This window comes from Mya arenaria, chromosome 9 (assembly GCF_026914265.1).
Source record: "Mya arenaria isolate MELC-2E11 chromosome 9, ASM2691426v1".
Classification (NCBI taxonomy): domain Eukaryota; kingdom Metazoa; phylum Mollusca; class Bivalvia; order Myida; family Myidae; genus Mya; species Mya arenaria.
This window is the reverse complement of record NC_069130.1, coordinates 53,572,724-53,590,831: the sequence shown is the minus strand read 5'-3', so window position 1 is coordinate 53,590,831 and position 18,108 is coordinate 53,572,724. Positions and strand designations below refer to the sequence as shown.

The window sequence follows — 18,108 nt, the reverse complement described above, 5'->3', positions numbered from 1 at the left end:
AGTATTTCGTTCTCATCCATGCTGTAAACATAACGACCGGACCGGTTTACAAATTTTATTACTACGGACAAAAATTATTTCCAAAATAATCATTGTTAATGTAAAATTGAAATGGCAATGACATCGATACATTTTACTAATTATAAATTAACACTTTTTCAACATGTTGATTAAAAAAAATTCCGTTGGCTGATATAAGAATAAACAAAAGTAAAAGCTTTTTATATAAATATGTATGGATTCGCAATCCAAACATATCCAAATGTTGCGTTCACTGGTAAATATTGACATTTGCCCAAAATTATATTTATACTTACTGTTCATTGAAGGAATGGAAGTCGAGGTGTCATTATTTAACAAATGAACCATTACATACAAATCAAGGATCATAACTCTTGAGAGTCAGGGTGGGTATGCCTCAGCCCTGCTTGAGATACTATGCACCAATTGTGAATTTTGTCCAAGACTGGATACAATTGTACAAGTTTAAGAACAGACAATATCAATGTTGTCCAATTTTGACAATTAAAGGGCAATAACTCAATATTAAATTATCAACTGAAATTATTTTGACGGATAACAAACTCCTCCGAAATGATTCCAATACATCAAGATTGATACATAATGGATATGAAATCTTACACAGGAAACACTTTAGAGAGCAGACAGGGTCCATTTGATACAAGTATGACAAGGACATGGCTTAAACTGGGATTGCCTACAGCTGTTTAGTTTAAACATAATATATTTTACAACGATTGTGAAGAAAGTTATGATAATTTATACTAAGTCACTCTTGGCACGATGTTGCGAAAGTGTGGTCTTATGTTGTGGGGAAAACTGAAGTACCAGGAGAAAACCCACTTTTCCGGCTTGGTAACCACTAACCAAACTCACAGGCTGTGAATCAAATCGAATCCAACCTGTGTTGCCATGCTGAAAAGCGAGTGCGCTAACCAGACAACCTGTACAGCTGTTTGATTGGTAATTGATCTTGTTCCAGGAATGATGCTTATAAATAATGTGAGATTGAATGGCAGTTACTGAGTGGAGGATGCCACGTGACAACTTGCACTATCATCAAATAGACTCCTATAATATGTTCCGGATTTCATACTGGGTGTATACATCTTTTTAAACGGCAATAAAATCTTCCGTTTGTTGTGGCTTCCACATTTAAACCAATTTTATTTCATTGAATTGTTAACACCATCTTCATTATCTAAGCATGATAGTTTCGCTTAACATTTACACTTAGGACTTGAACTCAAACAATCCATTTATATCTTTATGTAATGTATATATTTTAATTGTATGTCATAATGCAAACACTTAAAGTACAAGTCTTAAAGTCAATGAGTACATAAAAACAACTGATATATGAAGATGTAAACATTTAAGTTTCTCAGTTATTCCCCGTGTTGCCCCTCAAAGGTCACGTGGCCACTGACTCAAACCCTGTTGCCCCCACACCAGCCCCCAAACTCCCCATCCCCAAGGTCACATAAAGTCACCGACTCACTGATCGTTCACATATATTGACAACACAATACCCTGCCTTTTTAACTCCTACTGTGATATTGTCTACTGCACATGACTCAACTTGAGCCCATAGAACACTCAGGTTTTAAGATCCAAACTATTCAGTTTCTCAGTAGCCTCAGTTACTCCCCCTGTTTCCCTGGGTTCACTGCCCCCTGTACCTGTGTGGACTACACACTCTTCTTCTTTCATTGTCCCTACTTTAGAACTGTCTGCTGCACTGTGGTTGTCTGCTGTCCCAGCTGTAGCCTGTTCTGGTTGACCAGGTTTAGCCAGTCTGTCTGTCTTGCGTAGTTCACAGGCTGCCTTGTATGGAGGGTTAATAGGGGACTGTGTTGGGGCGTGGTATTCATACTGTTTGCCAGGCAACTGAAAAAAACAAGAGCTGTCACAGAAGTTTTGGCGAAACATGCATGGATCACTGTTAGATTTGATTTCAATGCACTACATGATGTGCGGAGATATTAACAAAAATGTGGTAACATGCAAAATTTTAACCAGAATTTTTAAGTGTAAAAATAAGGGCCATTATTTGCAAAACACAGTTATCTAACTTTATTATTCAATTAGGTTGGGTGGTTGAATACCATTGTATAAAGTCTCAATGCAATACATCAAGTAGTTGCTGAGATATTATACTATGTGTGCTATCATGCAAGACCTTAACCAGAATTTCTAGAAGGTTAAATGGTTGGGAGCCTGTGTGTAAAGTTTCAATGCAATACATGATGTATTTGCTGAAGCACTGACTTAAAAGTGGTTACATGCAAAACCTTAACCAGAATTTCTATGTTGAATAAAAAAGGGGCCATTATTTGAATTTAATGCAAACCAGAGTTATCTTACTTGGTTATTTAAGTAGATTGGATGGTTCAGTACCATTTTATAAAGTCTCAGTGCAATTCATCCAGTAGTTGCTGAGTTATTAACCTATGTGTGCTTACATGCAAAACCTTAACCAGAATTTCTAAGTCAAATAATAAAGGCCTATTTTTTGCATTAAATGCAAACTAGAGTTATCTTACTTGGTTACTTCATTCGAAGCAAAATATTGCCTTCCGACGTAGCATTTATGACGTAATTTATCACGTGGTATACACACACTGATAAACATATACATGTAGGTTACCACTTCAATTGACCTTTAAGCAGCCATCTGTGTATCTGTATAACTTGCAGTGCTAATATTCTTAGTTTTTATCATCCATTAAACCACTTTACAGCTGTCATGGGGTGCATACATGTTTTACTGATACCTATAACTCATTAACTCTTATAAAAGCATTTCAGAATGGCCATTAAATATCCATACTATTCACAAGCCTTGAAAGGATCTTGGTCATGACCTTCAATTACCACACAGAAATTCAATGTGAAAATACTAAGCTTACATGTTACTAGCATCGCTTGTTAGAGAAAGTATAATTATTCAGTGGAACTTTTTCTAACACTCTGTGCAAAACCTCATTAAATCATGTAATAATTGGTATTAATTTGTTTTCTGGAAATAGTAGACTGTCTGTAAATTCTTTACGTAATTAAGCACATGTTCTGTTAAATGTTAGCTTAGTACAGATGTACAGCTTACCATGGCAAAATGTACAAGTTCAAGGTTCTTTTCTTATGTGATTTTGAGGTTGCGGATTAGTTACTTGTTAGAATGTTATAGAATGAAATAAACATGTACAGATGGTGGTCCAATTATGTTTTTATATATATTACTTTACTAAAACAGGCGGTGTGACACACGTGAAGTCTCTGAGACTCTCAGATGTAGGGGAACTGTGAGATGGACCTTTCCATTCCCATCATTTAAGAAATGAATTAGTGGTTGATGTCATTGTGGCGGATCCTTGGTCTAGTGATAACTCTCAATCCAGTGGTCGAAGTTTCAACTCACTGCTGCAATGCTAAAAAAAGTAATCGTCTTCCGGGAGGAACTTTAAATGGAGGTTCCTGTGACAGTGCTATACACTGGTGCACATTAAAGAACCAGGGTAGCTCTCACCACAATTACATTTTGACTGTGTTTTATGCTTAAAAAAACTAGAATGACGAACGGTGCTATCAAAGCACTCACCCAATGGTTTAGGCCCCAGTGCGAGTATAAATAGGCTAACACACCACCATTGATGCCATTTTGGAGTATGAATGCAGTTGGGCTGGTCAAAGCAAACTTTAATCAACACAACTACATTCATATCCCCGATAATGAAATCAGTCAAGCAAATCATTACATATGTTTACACCAATAGTTCATTATTTCTTTCCAGAATTGTTAATAAATATGTAATTTTATTGAAGAAAACCTTACAGTATTTCGTTCTCATCCATGCTGTAAACATAACGACCGGACCGGTTTACAAATTTTATTACTACGGACAAAAATTATTTCCAAAATAATCATTGTTAATGTAAAATTGAAATGGCAATGACATCGATACATTTTACTAATTATAAATTAACACTTTTTCAACATGTTGATTAAAAAAATTTCCGTTGGCTGATATAAGAATAAACAAAAGTAAAAGCTTTTTATATAAATATGTATGGATTCGCAATCCAAACATATCCAAATGTTGCGTTCACTGGTAAATATTGACATTTGCCCAAAATTATATTTATACTTACTGTTCATTGAAGGAATGGAAGTCGAGGTGTCATTATTTAACAAATGAACCATTACATACAAATCAAGGATCATAACTCTTGAGAGTCAGGGTGGGTATGCCTCAGCCCTGCTTGAGATACTATGCACCAATTGTGAATTTTGTCCAAGACTGGATACAATTGTACAAGTTTAAGAACAGACAATATCAATGTTGTCCAATTTTGACAATTAAAGGGCAATAACTCAATATTAAATTATCAACTGAAATTATTTTGACGGATAACAAACTCCTCCGAAATGATTCCAATACATCAAGATTGATACATAATGGATATGAAATCTTACACAGGAAACACTTTAGAGAGCAGACAGGGTCCATTTGATACAAGTATGACAAGGACATGGCTTAAACTGGGATTGCCTACAGCTGTTTAGTTTAAACATAATATATTTTACAACGATTGTGAAGAAAGTTATGATAATTTATACTAAGTCACTCTTGGCACGATGTTGCGAAAGTGTGGTCTTATGTTGTGGGGAAAACTGAAGTACCAGGAGAAAACCCACTTTTCCGGCTTGGTAACCACTAACCAAACTCACAGGCTGTGAATCAAATCGAATCCAACCTGTGTTGCCATGCTGAAAAGCGAGTGCGCTAACCAGACAACCTGTACAGCTGTTTGATTGGTAATTGATCTTGTTCCAGGAATGATGCTTATAAATAATGTGAGATTGAATGGCAGTTACTGAGTGGAGGATGCCACGTGACAACTTGCACTATCATCAAATAGACTCCTATAATATGTTCCGGATTTCATACTGGGTGTATACATCTTTTTAAACGGCAATAAAATCTTCCGTTTGTTGTGGCTTCCACATTTAAACCAATTTTATTTCATTGAATTGTTAACACCATCTTCATTATCTAAGCATGATAGTTTCGCTTAACATTTACACTTAGGACTTGAACTCAAACAATCCATTTATATCTTTATGTAATGTATATATTTTAATTGTATGTCATAATGCAAACACTTAAAGTACAAGTCTTAAAGTCAATGAGTACATAAAAACAACTGATATATGAAGATGTAAACATTTAAGTTTCTCAGTTATTCCCCGTGTTGCCCCTCAAAGGTCACGTGGCCACTGACTCAAACCCTGTTGCCCCCACACCAGCCCCCAAACTCCCCATCCCCAAGGTCACATAAAGTCACCGACTCACTGATCGTTCACATATATTGACAACACAATACCCTGCCTTTTTAACTCCTACTGTGATATTGTCTACTGCACATGACTCAACTTGAGCCCATAGAACACTCAGGTTTTAAGATCCAAACTATTCAGTTTCTCAGTAGCCTCAGTTACTCCCCCTGTTTCCCTGGGTTCACTGCCCCCTGTACCTGTGTGGACTACACACTCTTCTTCTTTCATTGTCCCTACTTTAGAACTGTCTGCTGCACTGTGGTTGTCTGCTGTCCCAGCTGTAGCCTGTTCTGGTTGACCAGGTTTAGCCAGTCTGTCTGTCTTGCGTAGTTCACAGGCTGCCTTGTATGGAGGGTTGATAGGGGACTGTGTTGGGGCGTGGTATTCATACTGTTTGCCAGGTAACTGAAAAAAACAAGAGCTGTCACAGAGACAGCGCGCTCGACTATTCCGCCGCTTTTCAGTGTAAGTACTGAAAAGTTTTGGCGAAACATGCATGGATCACTGTTAGATTAGATTTCAATGCACTACATGATGTGCGGAGATATTAACAAAAATGTGGTAACATGCAAAATTTTAACCAGAATTTTTAAGTGTTAAAATAAGGGCCGTTATTTGCAAAACACAGTTATCTAACTTTATTATTCAATTAGGTTGGGTGGTTGAATACCATTGTATAAAGTCTCAATGCAATACATCAAGTAGTTGCTGAGATATTATCCTATGTGTGCTAACATGCAAGACCTTAACCAGAATTTCTAGAAGGTTAAATGGTTGGGAGCCTGTGTGTAAAGTTTCAATGCAATACATGATGTATTTGCTGAAGCACTGACTTAAAAGTGGTTATATGCAAAACCTTAACCAGAATTTCTATGTTGAATAAAAAAGGGGCCATTATTTGAATTTAATGCAAACCAGTTATCTTACTTGGTTATTTAAGTAGATTGGATGGTTCAGTACCATTTTATAAAGTCTCAGTGTAATTCATCCAGTAGTTGCTGAGTTATTAACCTATGTGTGCTTACATGCAAAACCTTAACCAGAATTTCTAAGTCAAATAATAAAGGCCTATTTTTTGCATTAAATGCAAACTAGAGTTATCTAACTTGGTTAATTAAGTAGGTTGGATGGTTGAGTACCATTGTATCAAGTCTAAATGCAATACCTCAAGTGGTTGCTGAGATATAAACCTATGTGTGCTTGCACGCAAAACCTTAACCAGAATTTCTAAGTCAAATAATAAAGGCCTATTATTGGCATTAAATGCAAAGTAGAGTTATCAAACTTGGTTAATTAAGTAGGTTGGATGATTGAGTACCATTGTATAAAGTCTCAATTCAATACCTCAAGTAGTTGCTGAGATATTAACCTATGTGTGCTTGCACGCAAAACCTTAACCAAGGGGTGACGCCGACGCTTGGGTGAGTAGAATAGCTCTCCTTATTCTTTGAATAGTCGAGCTAAAAATAAGTACATAAATTAAAAAGATGATCCTGCAGACGAACAAACTGACCACTACTTCCATTACACTTAAAAATATAGAAAACAAATGTTTCCACTACCACGACCAACCTGCTCCACAATTAATTGTGTTTTTTTTTTCCTTAAAATCATATAGAATAATTGCTCTTTTGATAGAATTTATACCATAAATTAAAAGATTTTCAAACTAAAGGCTCAGAGAAGGCCTGAACAAACCTGGAGTGGGTAGGTCTTATCTGAATCAAACCCACTGAGATCTCCACACGCCAGGAACGGGACAATCACGCGGTTAGGGCCAACCAAGTTGTTGTAGTCCAGGTCTGAAACAAAAATTAACATTGCCTGGGACTCCTCTATGTTTTCCGCTAATGACCCATGTTTATGAGCTATGTGAGTCCAAGGGAGGCATTTAACCAGATTTTGAAATGAATCACTACAGTAATAAAAAAAGCAATATTCCAGACATCAAAAATGAGAAGTCCTTCATATAAATACATCAACTTTATAATATATAAGGTGTTTATAATGTAAAGTTTCAGGTAAATATATTGAGCAGTTTCCTAATTAAGGCCAACTTCTATACTTTGATTTGTGACAATATCAATGATGACACTATGGCTGTAATCCCAATGTTTCTCAGCAACAGTAGAACAGGCCATCTATGATCCAGTAAAAATTGATCATGAATAATTATCAACATGCAGTGATCGAAATTTGCACTAGCCCGATATTTAAAACCTAGTAATAGTGTTTCAGGCTTATGATTGCACTAGCCTGTGTTCAGAACCTAGTGATAGTGTTTTTAGGCTAGTGGTTGCCCTAGTTTAGTATACCTAATATATATGAGGCTTGCTTACCTTTTTGTACATTTAAGTATAGAAATTCTGGCTTGTGCTTGAAATTTATTTTTTTAAATTTCTAAAGTCTGTGAATCTTGTATAATTTAATGCTCAGAAACAGGGCTTTAGGTGCACAGTTAAGATCTTGACCAATTATACCAACATAAAATAACAGTGCCGTGGACGATCAGTTTGTGCAGAATAAATTTTAAATCTGCAAAAGATTGAAGCTACAATGCTCCAAATATTGACTGGGATACATTGGGATTAACCGTGTATAGGACCTTAGCATGGATGGGACACAGGAAAAAGAAATGGTGTAAAATTGGGTAGAAAACCGTCAACAATTTCAGAAGGCTTATATTATAGATAGGATGTAGGCAATTTTTTTATTGATTTCCGAGGCAAAAAAGTGGTGTCCTATACACAGTACAATACGGTAATCAATATATCTTTCCTTAATCTAAATCAGGTTAGAGAATAGCAGAAAGATTATATGTGACTAATCTTGAACTAAAGTTACAGGGATGTGATTGACCTGGCAACTGGAGGGCCGAAACCATTTCGGCCATGGGTTCTTATGGCACTTTTGGGATCAAAAGCACACTGCCGTAGAATAAAAACTGGCTTTTTAGAAGTTTTTATGAGGGTTCTTCTGACTTTAAATTTGAAGCAAACTGGGATATCAACTCTAACAACCAAAACCACACTAGTATATTTTTTAATCAGCTAAAAAAAAAAAATCATTTATTTTTTATTTATTATTGTCCCTGGGGCCATAAGATCCGCGGAATTCCGTGAACAAATCACATCCCTGTGTTATATGACACTGACATTCTCAATCTTCATCACTTAAAGAATAATGTTTTGTTTGATAGTTTAATTTATGATCCAGCTTCTATGGTTACCATAGTGATGGTCTAGCAAGGGGTTAGCCATGTTAGGAATGTAGCCTTCAGGGGGTGAGTAGTTCTGGCACACGACAAACGCCTCTGAAATGTAGAGTTGATGTATGTGTTAATAATGACATTGGCCATCCGTGTTTGTAAATGTACATTATTCAGGCCCAAAGATCACAAAAGTACTTAACTTATTAAGTCAAATCTATATCTGAACTCATTTTACCGAACAAGAAAGATAATAGTATGATTAAAAGTCATGTCCTAGTAACGCTTTTAGCCATAAAACATTGATCTTTGAACATAAATATAAAAAATGCAATCTGTTCTTTTGTCAGTAGTCTAATATCAATGAATTACAGAAATATATGCAAAAATTTGCTCATTGCAAGTAAAAAAAATAAAAAGTTGTCATAACGGTCTTTGAGAGTGCAGCTTTAAAATGGGTGTTGTAAATCACTGATACATGAAGATAACTGTCATAGAATATTAGCCAGAACTTAAAAGTGCAGGGTGCTGAGAAAAGGATACATGATATTGGGCAGTAAAGAACTTACATATGATTATGAATTTGATCATGAATTTGATCAAAAAAAGTAAAATATAGTTCATAAGAACTGAAGGGACTAGTAACATTTTCATGATCATTGATGTAAGGGGAACAACCTCCAAATATTGACTGTCCTGATCTAATACACAGTGATCTCCCTTGATAGAAAAAATAAATTTCCAATGGCCATGTTTTTTTCCTTTTTTTGGTAAAAATGTTTGGTTATAATCCCATGATTTACATGTTAGAAGTGATTATTATATTGTAAAGGGAAGTAACTCAATTGTGGTTTTGGGGAGCTTCTTAATTATATTGAATTTATTATTTAAATCATTTGAACTCAACAGGAATGACAGTATTAAAGAAATTTTATTGTTTTTTTTATAAAAAGTTAGTGTCGTGGGGTTCTTCTCCTTGCTTGTAACATGTTTCTTTTGATAATACCAGTGACAAGAGCAGAGTCATTCGATTATCGGATTAAAAATCTAAAATCATAGGCAACTCGCTGATTTCCTTTTTAAATAACTTTTTGTTTTAACTTACTAAGTATTAGGTAACATGCAGATAAATGTATGGATAAAAAATACTACATTATGACATTAAAGATAAACATTTAACCTAAATCATAAATGAAACACGTCCTAGACGTCTCACTTCTTTACTTCCTCTGCATTAACAAGTACACACCACATTGAAAATGGAAGCATCCTACCGATACTGGAGTTCCTACTGCTCCTGGGTTTGAAGACGGACACAAGGGGGAAGAAGATCTTCAGCTGGGAGTAGAGTAGGGATACATCTTTTCCTCGGAATATCTGAAGGGAAAACACCTGACTTGAAGACGTTCATACAATATATCAATGTGTATTTCATGCATTTAAGATCGAAAGATCACTTTAAATCAGGTTATGGAAATTATAATTTAGATGAAGATGAAAGAGTAATTAAAGTTTACATGATTTTCCTAAACTGCATAATTGCAAAGAAATATCGAGGAATTGAGGGGGGGATGCCTGTTAATAAACTGCTGCCATATGGAGTTAAATTTTGTAACTGAATAGGCGGGCAAAATGTCTGGCTCTAATATTACAAAAATGCATAAAGCTGCACTCTTACTGATTGACCGTTTTGACAACTTTTTTTTATTTTTTCCACGGAATGAGCCAATTATGAGCTTTAATGTCTAGAAACCAGTAATATAAGACTGCTGACATAAGATCAGATTGCAGTTTTTCATGTTTGTGTTCTTCGTAAACTAATGATTTATAGATAAAAGGGTTATGGTAGTAATGCTTACAATTGCATAAAACATCAATTTTTGAACATATATATGAACCCCTGCAATCTGATTTTTGTCAGCAGTCTTATTAGTTATATCTCTAGTTTCCATGCAGTTTTTTGCCAATATTTGCTCGTTCCAAGGCAAAAAATAAAAAGTGTCAAAAAGTTCAATCTGTGAGAGTAAAGGTATCAGGCATAAATGTGAAAGTGTGTATGTGTATATTTCTTTTTAAATTTTAAATCAGCATATGTTTTCCCTACCATTTGCTGTGTATATTTCAAAGACATTGAATATATAATAATTATATGCCTGTTTTTTTTTCTTTATGTTAGTTTGTTTCTTTTTCTGCCTGGTAGATAGATTTTCAAATTGGAATAGGATGCTAGAAACAGAATCAATTTGGCTTGGCCTCATACATGTACACAAAATACCCTTACCTATTTTTGAAAATGAAATGATTCTGAAAAAAATAAACATTTTTCACATATAACATGAAGATATTTGCAAATTAAAATTGCAAATTAGAATTGAGAATAAAGAAAAATGCTTATTTTAAGACCAACTGCAAAATGTTATGTTATGAAATGAGTTATGCTAAAACTTCATTATGATAAATTATAGCCATTTTTTTAAAATCCAAACTAACATCAAAACATACCTTTGCAACAAAATTTCCTCCTTTTTTAAGAACATGTGTGGTGATGTTCAAGGCCTGAAAAGGAATTCATAATAAATGTAGTACTGTAGATGTATACACTGCTGACTTTTTTTGTTCTGAGACAGCATAGCATGATATCACAGTCGAACCCCGTGTTTCAAACTCACTTGGCTCGAACTGGATGTAAAGGACCAATTGCTTTATACTGAAGGGAAGCTTGGCTCGACTTTTCCGAGGTTTGAGGTGTTTTTGCTGGTCCCTGTGAGTTGGAGCCAACAAGGTTTAACTGTATTTAGGAGTACATGTTAAACACTGTTTTAGTGTGATATACAAAAGATTTAATGGACAAAATTGTTAATTCTAAAATGAAACACAGATCTTTAATTTTTGAAACCAGATTATGAGATATGATCATACAGTATTGTGTACAGAGTTCTGCAAGTCGATACCAAGAGTTTTAGATGTATCAAATTTTATCAGTAAACCAAGAGATATAACAGAGTTTATTATGTGCTTTACGGTGGTTTATAGAAATCTATCAGTGAAATAAAATTGATATTTCCCTGTATTAAACAGTCAAAATGCTCTTGCTTCCGAATAATACGTCAGCGCACACAGGGCTGGGACACAATTTCAACGATGTCATTTAAGAAATGACATTACATGCACATACAAATTGGCAAACAAAAAGTCAAAAGTTTCTTGGGATCTTGAATTCCTGGATAAACCAACTCACGAAAGCCACAAAATTTAATATCCCACCAATATAAATGATTTCATAGTATATATAAACATGAATGAACTTACGGCAAGCAAAAGTTGTGCCTGTATGTATTCATCAATGTCATGGAGGCCTGTAACTGAAAATATAAAAAAAAAACGTTTAAATTTGTTTTTAAACGCCTTTACATACTGCATCAGAATATTGTGCCTTTTTCATTACAACATTCTATTTGTCTGTGGAACTATTTAAATTAAAGGCGGGACATTTTTACAAAGAAATGTTTTCCTTAAAATACTGCTCTTATCTTTTGTACCATAAACAATGGTTTAATGAGAAGCACACCAAGTCTATATGATCTTTCAATCCTTGGAAAACTGATATCAGGGCAAATAAACACACATCAAAGAAACACTTAACAGGTATATATTTAAAAGCTACATGTAGTTAAAGCTGCACTTTCACAGATTGACCATTTTGACAACTTTTTTTATTTCCTGCCTCGGAATGAGCCAATTTTTGCATTAAAGTCTCAAAACAATGACAACACTGCTGACAAAAGAACAGATCGCAGTTGTTCATATATACTAGTACGTTCCAAAATTGATATTTATGGCTAAAAGCATTACTAAAGCTTAAAGAAAAAGTATTTTTCAGCAGTTTTCCAAACATTTGAGATCTGCTCTATTGTGAATCATCTTATATGCCTGAGTCAAAGGCATTGTAGACTTGCTGAGCTTGCCTACCATCAGGCGCCCCGTCACAGACCACCAGGTCCGCGTGCTCTCCAGCAAAGTGACCAATGATCTCATGGGCGGTGGATGTCTGCAATGAACAAGTACCTTAAGAATTCATGCTTCAAGAGGTGCAAAGATGCACTCTTACTCTCAAATAAGATGTAGCACAATTAATACAATTGTTTGAATATACCAAAAAGTATAAATAAATATCGAAAACAATAGTTCTTATGAAGGATTCTGTGTTTAATTTGAAAAAAAGGTGGAGAAAACATGGTATTTATTACTCATGAGCCGATATTTGACCACTGTAAAGTAGTTAAAGGTTTATCACTCAAAATTTATGTTTTTTTATATATGTATGTATTGATTTTATATATGAGTGTCACTTTAACAATTAAAGTTCTTGCCACATCCTTTGAAAATCTTAGTTGTAATTTATTAGTCGGCGCCCAGAAGGGCGCCGACTATATTTGATATTACTTTAGAAATATTCCAACTTAGGGACTAGTTCATAAATTGCAGAACAATGCTTTCAATAGTTTCCACGTTGCATGATAAAATATGAAGTTTAGTATGTTTTTTAAAACTTTACACTTTAATTGATAATGAAACCTTAAATTATAATAGCCCTGCTTATCATTTTGAAAATTTTGATTTTAAATACCAACTCAATCATAACAACTCGGCCATCTCCGAGATAGATACAGGCCGAAGTGTTCCGATTGATATCAATAGCTGAAGGTTACACGGTACTATTACAATATCCTTTATGTTTGTACACCTCCTACACAGTAATCTTCCTTGGTGACGGCAAAAATGCTGAGTTTTGAAAAATTAACCTTGAGTTTAATTGTTTGTTTTGAAAATGTCATTCGAAAGAATGAACTCCAAATAATTCCCTCTTAATGTATAGTATTTTTTATCCCCGTTCTATATACTCATATGAGTGAAATGTGTTACTAAAACTAATGCAAAATATAAAGCTAGGAATTCACATAACATGCCGGTACCAATAAAAGGTGAATTTCATGCTATTGAAATCTATGTATTAGACCATTGACTCTATTTCTTCCGAAGAAACGTATGTATATTTTTGTTATAATTTAGTTTTAACCGGAGGAATAGCTTGGGGAAAAAAACAGAATATCTAAAATAACGGGCTTAAACTATTGTAACAATATTATTAACCATAATGTCCTTTGAGCATATGTACACCCAACATAAAAACAAATTTTATCATTGATATAATAACTATTTTTGGTTATCTGCATGCACGTTTTTCTTCTATTTTCATTGCGCCGACTTGATGCTATGCATCAACTTTTTTCTTGTTATCTCACTGTTATAAAGCTGTGTAACTTTCCAGTAGTTATCGTTTACAAATTTGTGGAAAGAAATTCTGTCTTAAATGTGCTGATATTGGTTTATTTGTTGTGTTACTCAGAATGTAAATAGTTAAAACAAATTTCAAGACAAAATCAAGAGTAAGGCCTGAAGTTAAATATTATACACAAGTAACCATACAAAATGGCTTTAACACTAATGAACTGTACATGTATTATACATAAACACATGTACCTCCATGTTGCCACTTTTGTGTCAGACATGACATTGTTCAAAGTTCATCATGACTGCCAAAAGTAGTTAGCCATACCAGATGTTAACTCCCACCTTTGTGATGTCCCCCTGTATTTGTATAACCCCTGGTATGGGGGCCATAGCCTGGAGGTCAACAGCCACTATCTTCACATCTTCATCTTTGGTACCCACTGGCCTGCAAGATATTATAGTAATGATAATATGTGTTTGGCTACATGATTTTTGCCTCTGTTACATGTAATAGGGTTATCACAATTTCAGGGCATTTCTATCGACAAATTTTAGGCAAAGAGCCTAAGGCAAGGAGTAACTGGTGTGTATGCAATCAAAATATAAAATTTGAATTTTAATGACTTATATGTAGTTGCTGATACATGCAATTTCAGATTTGTTTTATCACACATTTGTTTTTAATCACTGTCTGTAAGATGGGTCCAAAAACACATACATGTACCATGTACAGATTTAGCCAGGTCTCAGTGCTCCAGCAAGGCCTAAATAGCAGGGGGGAGCACTTTTCCGGCAGATAAAATAACAGCTTAGGTTTCTTAACAAACTAATAGTGTAGAAAGTAGTTATAACAAATACACAATATGAATTGAGCATTGCCTGTTGTGTGTGCGCCATTAATGCTCATTCAATGCACATCAACAGTGCTCTTTCTGGCCTGGCACCATGCATTTTTCAAATACTGGCTTAAACACTAAGGATAGTGTGCTGCATAAAAGTAAAGTGCGTATGTATTTATAATTGAATCCCAATATGAATTTTAAACAAAACACAACGTATATATATGATAGTCTTTAATCATATGAAGGCAGAAAGGTGCCCATGCTGGGTAGAATGGTGCCTCCAAAAAGGACAGGGTGCAGCACCCTTTTATAATATTTAGCTAAACTTTAAACCATGTACACAGTGAAACGTATATCTGTGAGTCTACAAGGTGTACAAATAAGCTAGCAACACAAGACTTATAACCTGAAAAATACAAATTAATGTTGGTTCATTTTCCCAAAGATAGCTTGAATCCAATATCAATTGCTGTTAAAGGCCCTGCAAGGCAACCTATTATGAAACAGAACAGAGTTCATCCACAAAATGTTAAGATATCTTTAAACTGTTTACAAGTTACCTTCCTAGTCTGTAAATACAAAGTGTTGGCTGTACCTGAGTTTCCTGGCGAGTACCTGACTCCAGCTTCCCGGGGCTGCACATAGATCCACCACCTTCCTCACACCTGTAAACACACAAAACACACATGTAAGTGACTCATTTTGCTCTGCATCCCAAGTCCTATGCACTTTTTCTCCTGATGACCTATTAATCTCATCTTAATCATATACATCAGCAGGATGCATTTTGTAGGTTATTTGTGAGGACAAAAACTATATGCTTGACTTTTGACAAGGACTAAGTGTAATGAAATTTGCAAGTCATACAGAGGCATCAAAGCAGATCTGAAAATGAATTATGACACTTTCTTTAGTTATTTTATCAATTGAACTTTGTATGCATACACTGTAACATCTCAATGTGCTGATTGTTTAAATATTAATTATTTATGAATTACTCCCACTAAACCTTGTAAAATTATACTGTATAATACATGAAAACAAAAACTAAAACTTTTTAGAACTTAAGTGTCCGGTGTAATGTTAGTAATTTAAGTTATTACTTGGAGTTAGACATATGAACATTTCACATTTAAGGTATGGAAGTATCAGACACATTGTAATGCTATTTTGATAAAAATGACAATCACGCCAGCAATTTTTCAATCAATCAAGCAGGTAACATCTTTATTTAAAGTGGACGGTTAAAGTGGATAACATATTTGGTACTAATTTTCAATTTTGTCCACAGGTTAATGATATAATGAAATGACAATGCACAGCAACAACCGGTAACCAATTCAAATCTTTTTGTGTCAGTCAAGTCACAAGAGATTTAAACTTGTCAAGTGATATTGATGTATGCATGATCATTTACAAGGAATTTCAAAGTAACGGACCAGTGTCAAAGATTGGATGCCTGACTAAGAAGATGTCAAGAATGCCTATTTATACCATTGAAAATGTTGAAGTCTTCATTGATCTGCAGAAGTTTGAATGCGCTTCTAGCTCTCCAGCCTTCCTCCTTTGCCAGGCGGTAGTAAACATCACGCTTGTCCTTTGATGACTTGCCCATCTTCAACCAACCTCAATATTCTGTCTGTATCTGGTAAAATATCATTTAGTGATTAAAAAAAGACGCTTTAGAACTCAAGTGGCAAAGTACCATGTTAAAAACTCAACAAAACTCAATGTATCTAGTCTAAAACAATAGACGTGTTATACGGGATTATTCTAATCCCTAACGTCTAAACGGGTTTGTGCAAAAACGGGATTGGTTTGGAAAATATTGAAATTGTATAAAGTGAAGTATTTTATGTTTGAAATGGGTAATAAAGGATTATATTCATACTTAACCACATAAGTGCAAAGCTATTTTGCACAAAACAAGCATTAAATACATTAAAAAATATTATTTACCTTTCCAATAAAACGAAACTTGACTGACACAGACAACAATTATGCCAAGCATAACAACTCGACCCAATCATAAAAACACGGCCACGTTCGACAAGCTTTGAAAAAGACCTCGTAAATATAATCGTAACAACTTGGCCATGGATGAAGTGTTCAGATTGTTTTTAAACTGTTAACTTCAGTCTTGCAGGTGGCCTTCATAAATATTGTTATGTTTTGACAGAATGAAGAAAAAACCCATCAAACTCATAATCGTTCAATATTTATTTTTTGTGTACGGAACTAATATAAAATAATATTAACTGGTAATATTTCTTGTCTTTATGATATTTTATAGTGGCAATATCATTTAACCCGGAACCCCGATCTTAATTACTACCCACTTATGGTACAAAACTATTTATTTCAAAAATCGTAAAAAAATGGGAGATCATATTGACAATTCTTTAATTTGTAAGTCATCATACTCAGACAAACTTGTTAAATGGTTGTATTTAGTTCTTCAGAATGTTGTAGTCAAAACAACGTCAACAATCCGAAAATAATTAATCCGAAATTACAGCAGCTGAAAACTTTACATTGATTTTCCAATTTCTTTGAGATGTCGAGAGAAGTAATCCTACGATTAATTAAAGCAGTATTAGTTAATACGTAATTTAATTACCAACTATTACGGTTACGAGTGAATACAGCAGAAATAAAACAATAATGTTTCGTGTGTGGAATTTAGCGACACTCAACAATTTCCTTACGACGTGGGCTAATATGGCGTGAGACCACAGTTATTTTTACTATATGTTTCATATAGACACTAACCTGGCTTTTGACTTTATACACACCCCAATTGAAAAACAAGGACATGGCATCTCTAGAACAATTCAAGACACAAAATATAATCACAAGAAAACACCATGTTGACCATTGACCCGACTGTCAAAATTGAGTTCAAATACATAACCCTTCCGCCAGGGAGTCAATCGGCTACAAACAACTAATTTTCAGACTTCCACAAGCTATGATTTTTCCAATATTTACATTGAAAACTATCAATTTCTGCAATAGAGTGTCAAATTCAGTCAAGTTCTCTGCAAAAAGAACATTTTTTGCTTCTTTTTCATTCAATTTTAATAAAATATTGATACTTGAACACAAGCACTCTTTGTTTCTGTATTCACATCCGGATCTTGGTCAACGGGGGGCAGATAACTGTGGTCTTGAGCCTATTTAAGCAACATTTTTTCAGAAACAGACTTCAAAACTCCTATAGTTCAGCTTCAGGCTATATGCAACACATACTGAAAGTTTGGCAATGATATATCAAACACTAAATGAATGAGACAAGTATTAGCACCTGTGGTATTTTCATAAAAAGCAGAAACAGCCATTTCCCTCAAATGTTAAGCCGCAAACCTTTGAAGAGCCATTATTTCCTTATGCATTGGAATAAT

The 18,108-nt window shown here is 34.6% G+C and overlaps 1 protein-coding gene across 7 annotated transcripts; it reads right to left on the bottom strand.

Annotated features, from left to right (window-relative positions):
- Positions 1-1,275: 1,275 nt before the first annotated feature.
- LOC128246841 (putative tRNA (cytidine(32)/guanosine(34)-2'-O)-methyltransferase) lies at positions 1,276-17,645 on the bottom strand. Of its 7 annotated transcripts, XM_052965327.1 has the most exons (12): positions 17,477-17,641; positions 16,199-16,349; positions 15,300-15,369; positions 14,205-14,307; positions 12,540-12,618; positions 11,880-11,932; positions 11,073-11,126; positions 9,845-9,947; positions 8,592-8,675; positions 7,061-7,164; positions 5,560-5,767; positions 1,752-1,911 (listed from the first exon to the last, which is right to left on the bottom strand). In XM_052965327.1, exons 2-12 carry the CDS (start codon positions 16,317-16,319, stop codon positions 1,892-1,894), a joined length of 999 nt encoding a protein of 332 aa, XP_052821287.1. In that variant the 5' UTR covers positions 16,320-16,349; positions 17,477-17,641; the 3' UTR covers positions 1,752-1,891. The 7 variants fall into 7 exon arrangements, with proteins under 7 accessions (XP_052821286.1, XP_052821287.1, XP_052821280.1 ...); XM_052965326.1 differs by lacking the exon at positions 5,560-5,767 and having other exon boundaries at positions 1,276-1,911; positions 17,477-17,645; XM_052965320.1 differs by lacking the exon at positions 1,752-1,911 and having other exon boundaries at positions 3,898-5,767; positions 17,477-17,635.
- Positions 17,646-18,108: the final 463 nt, after the last annotated feature.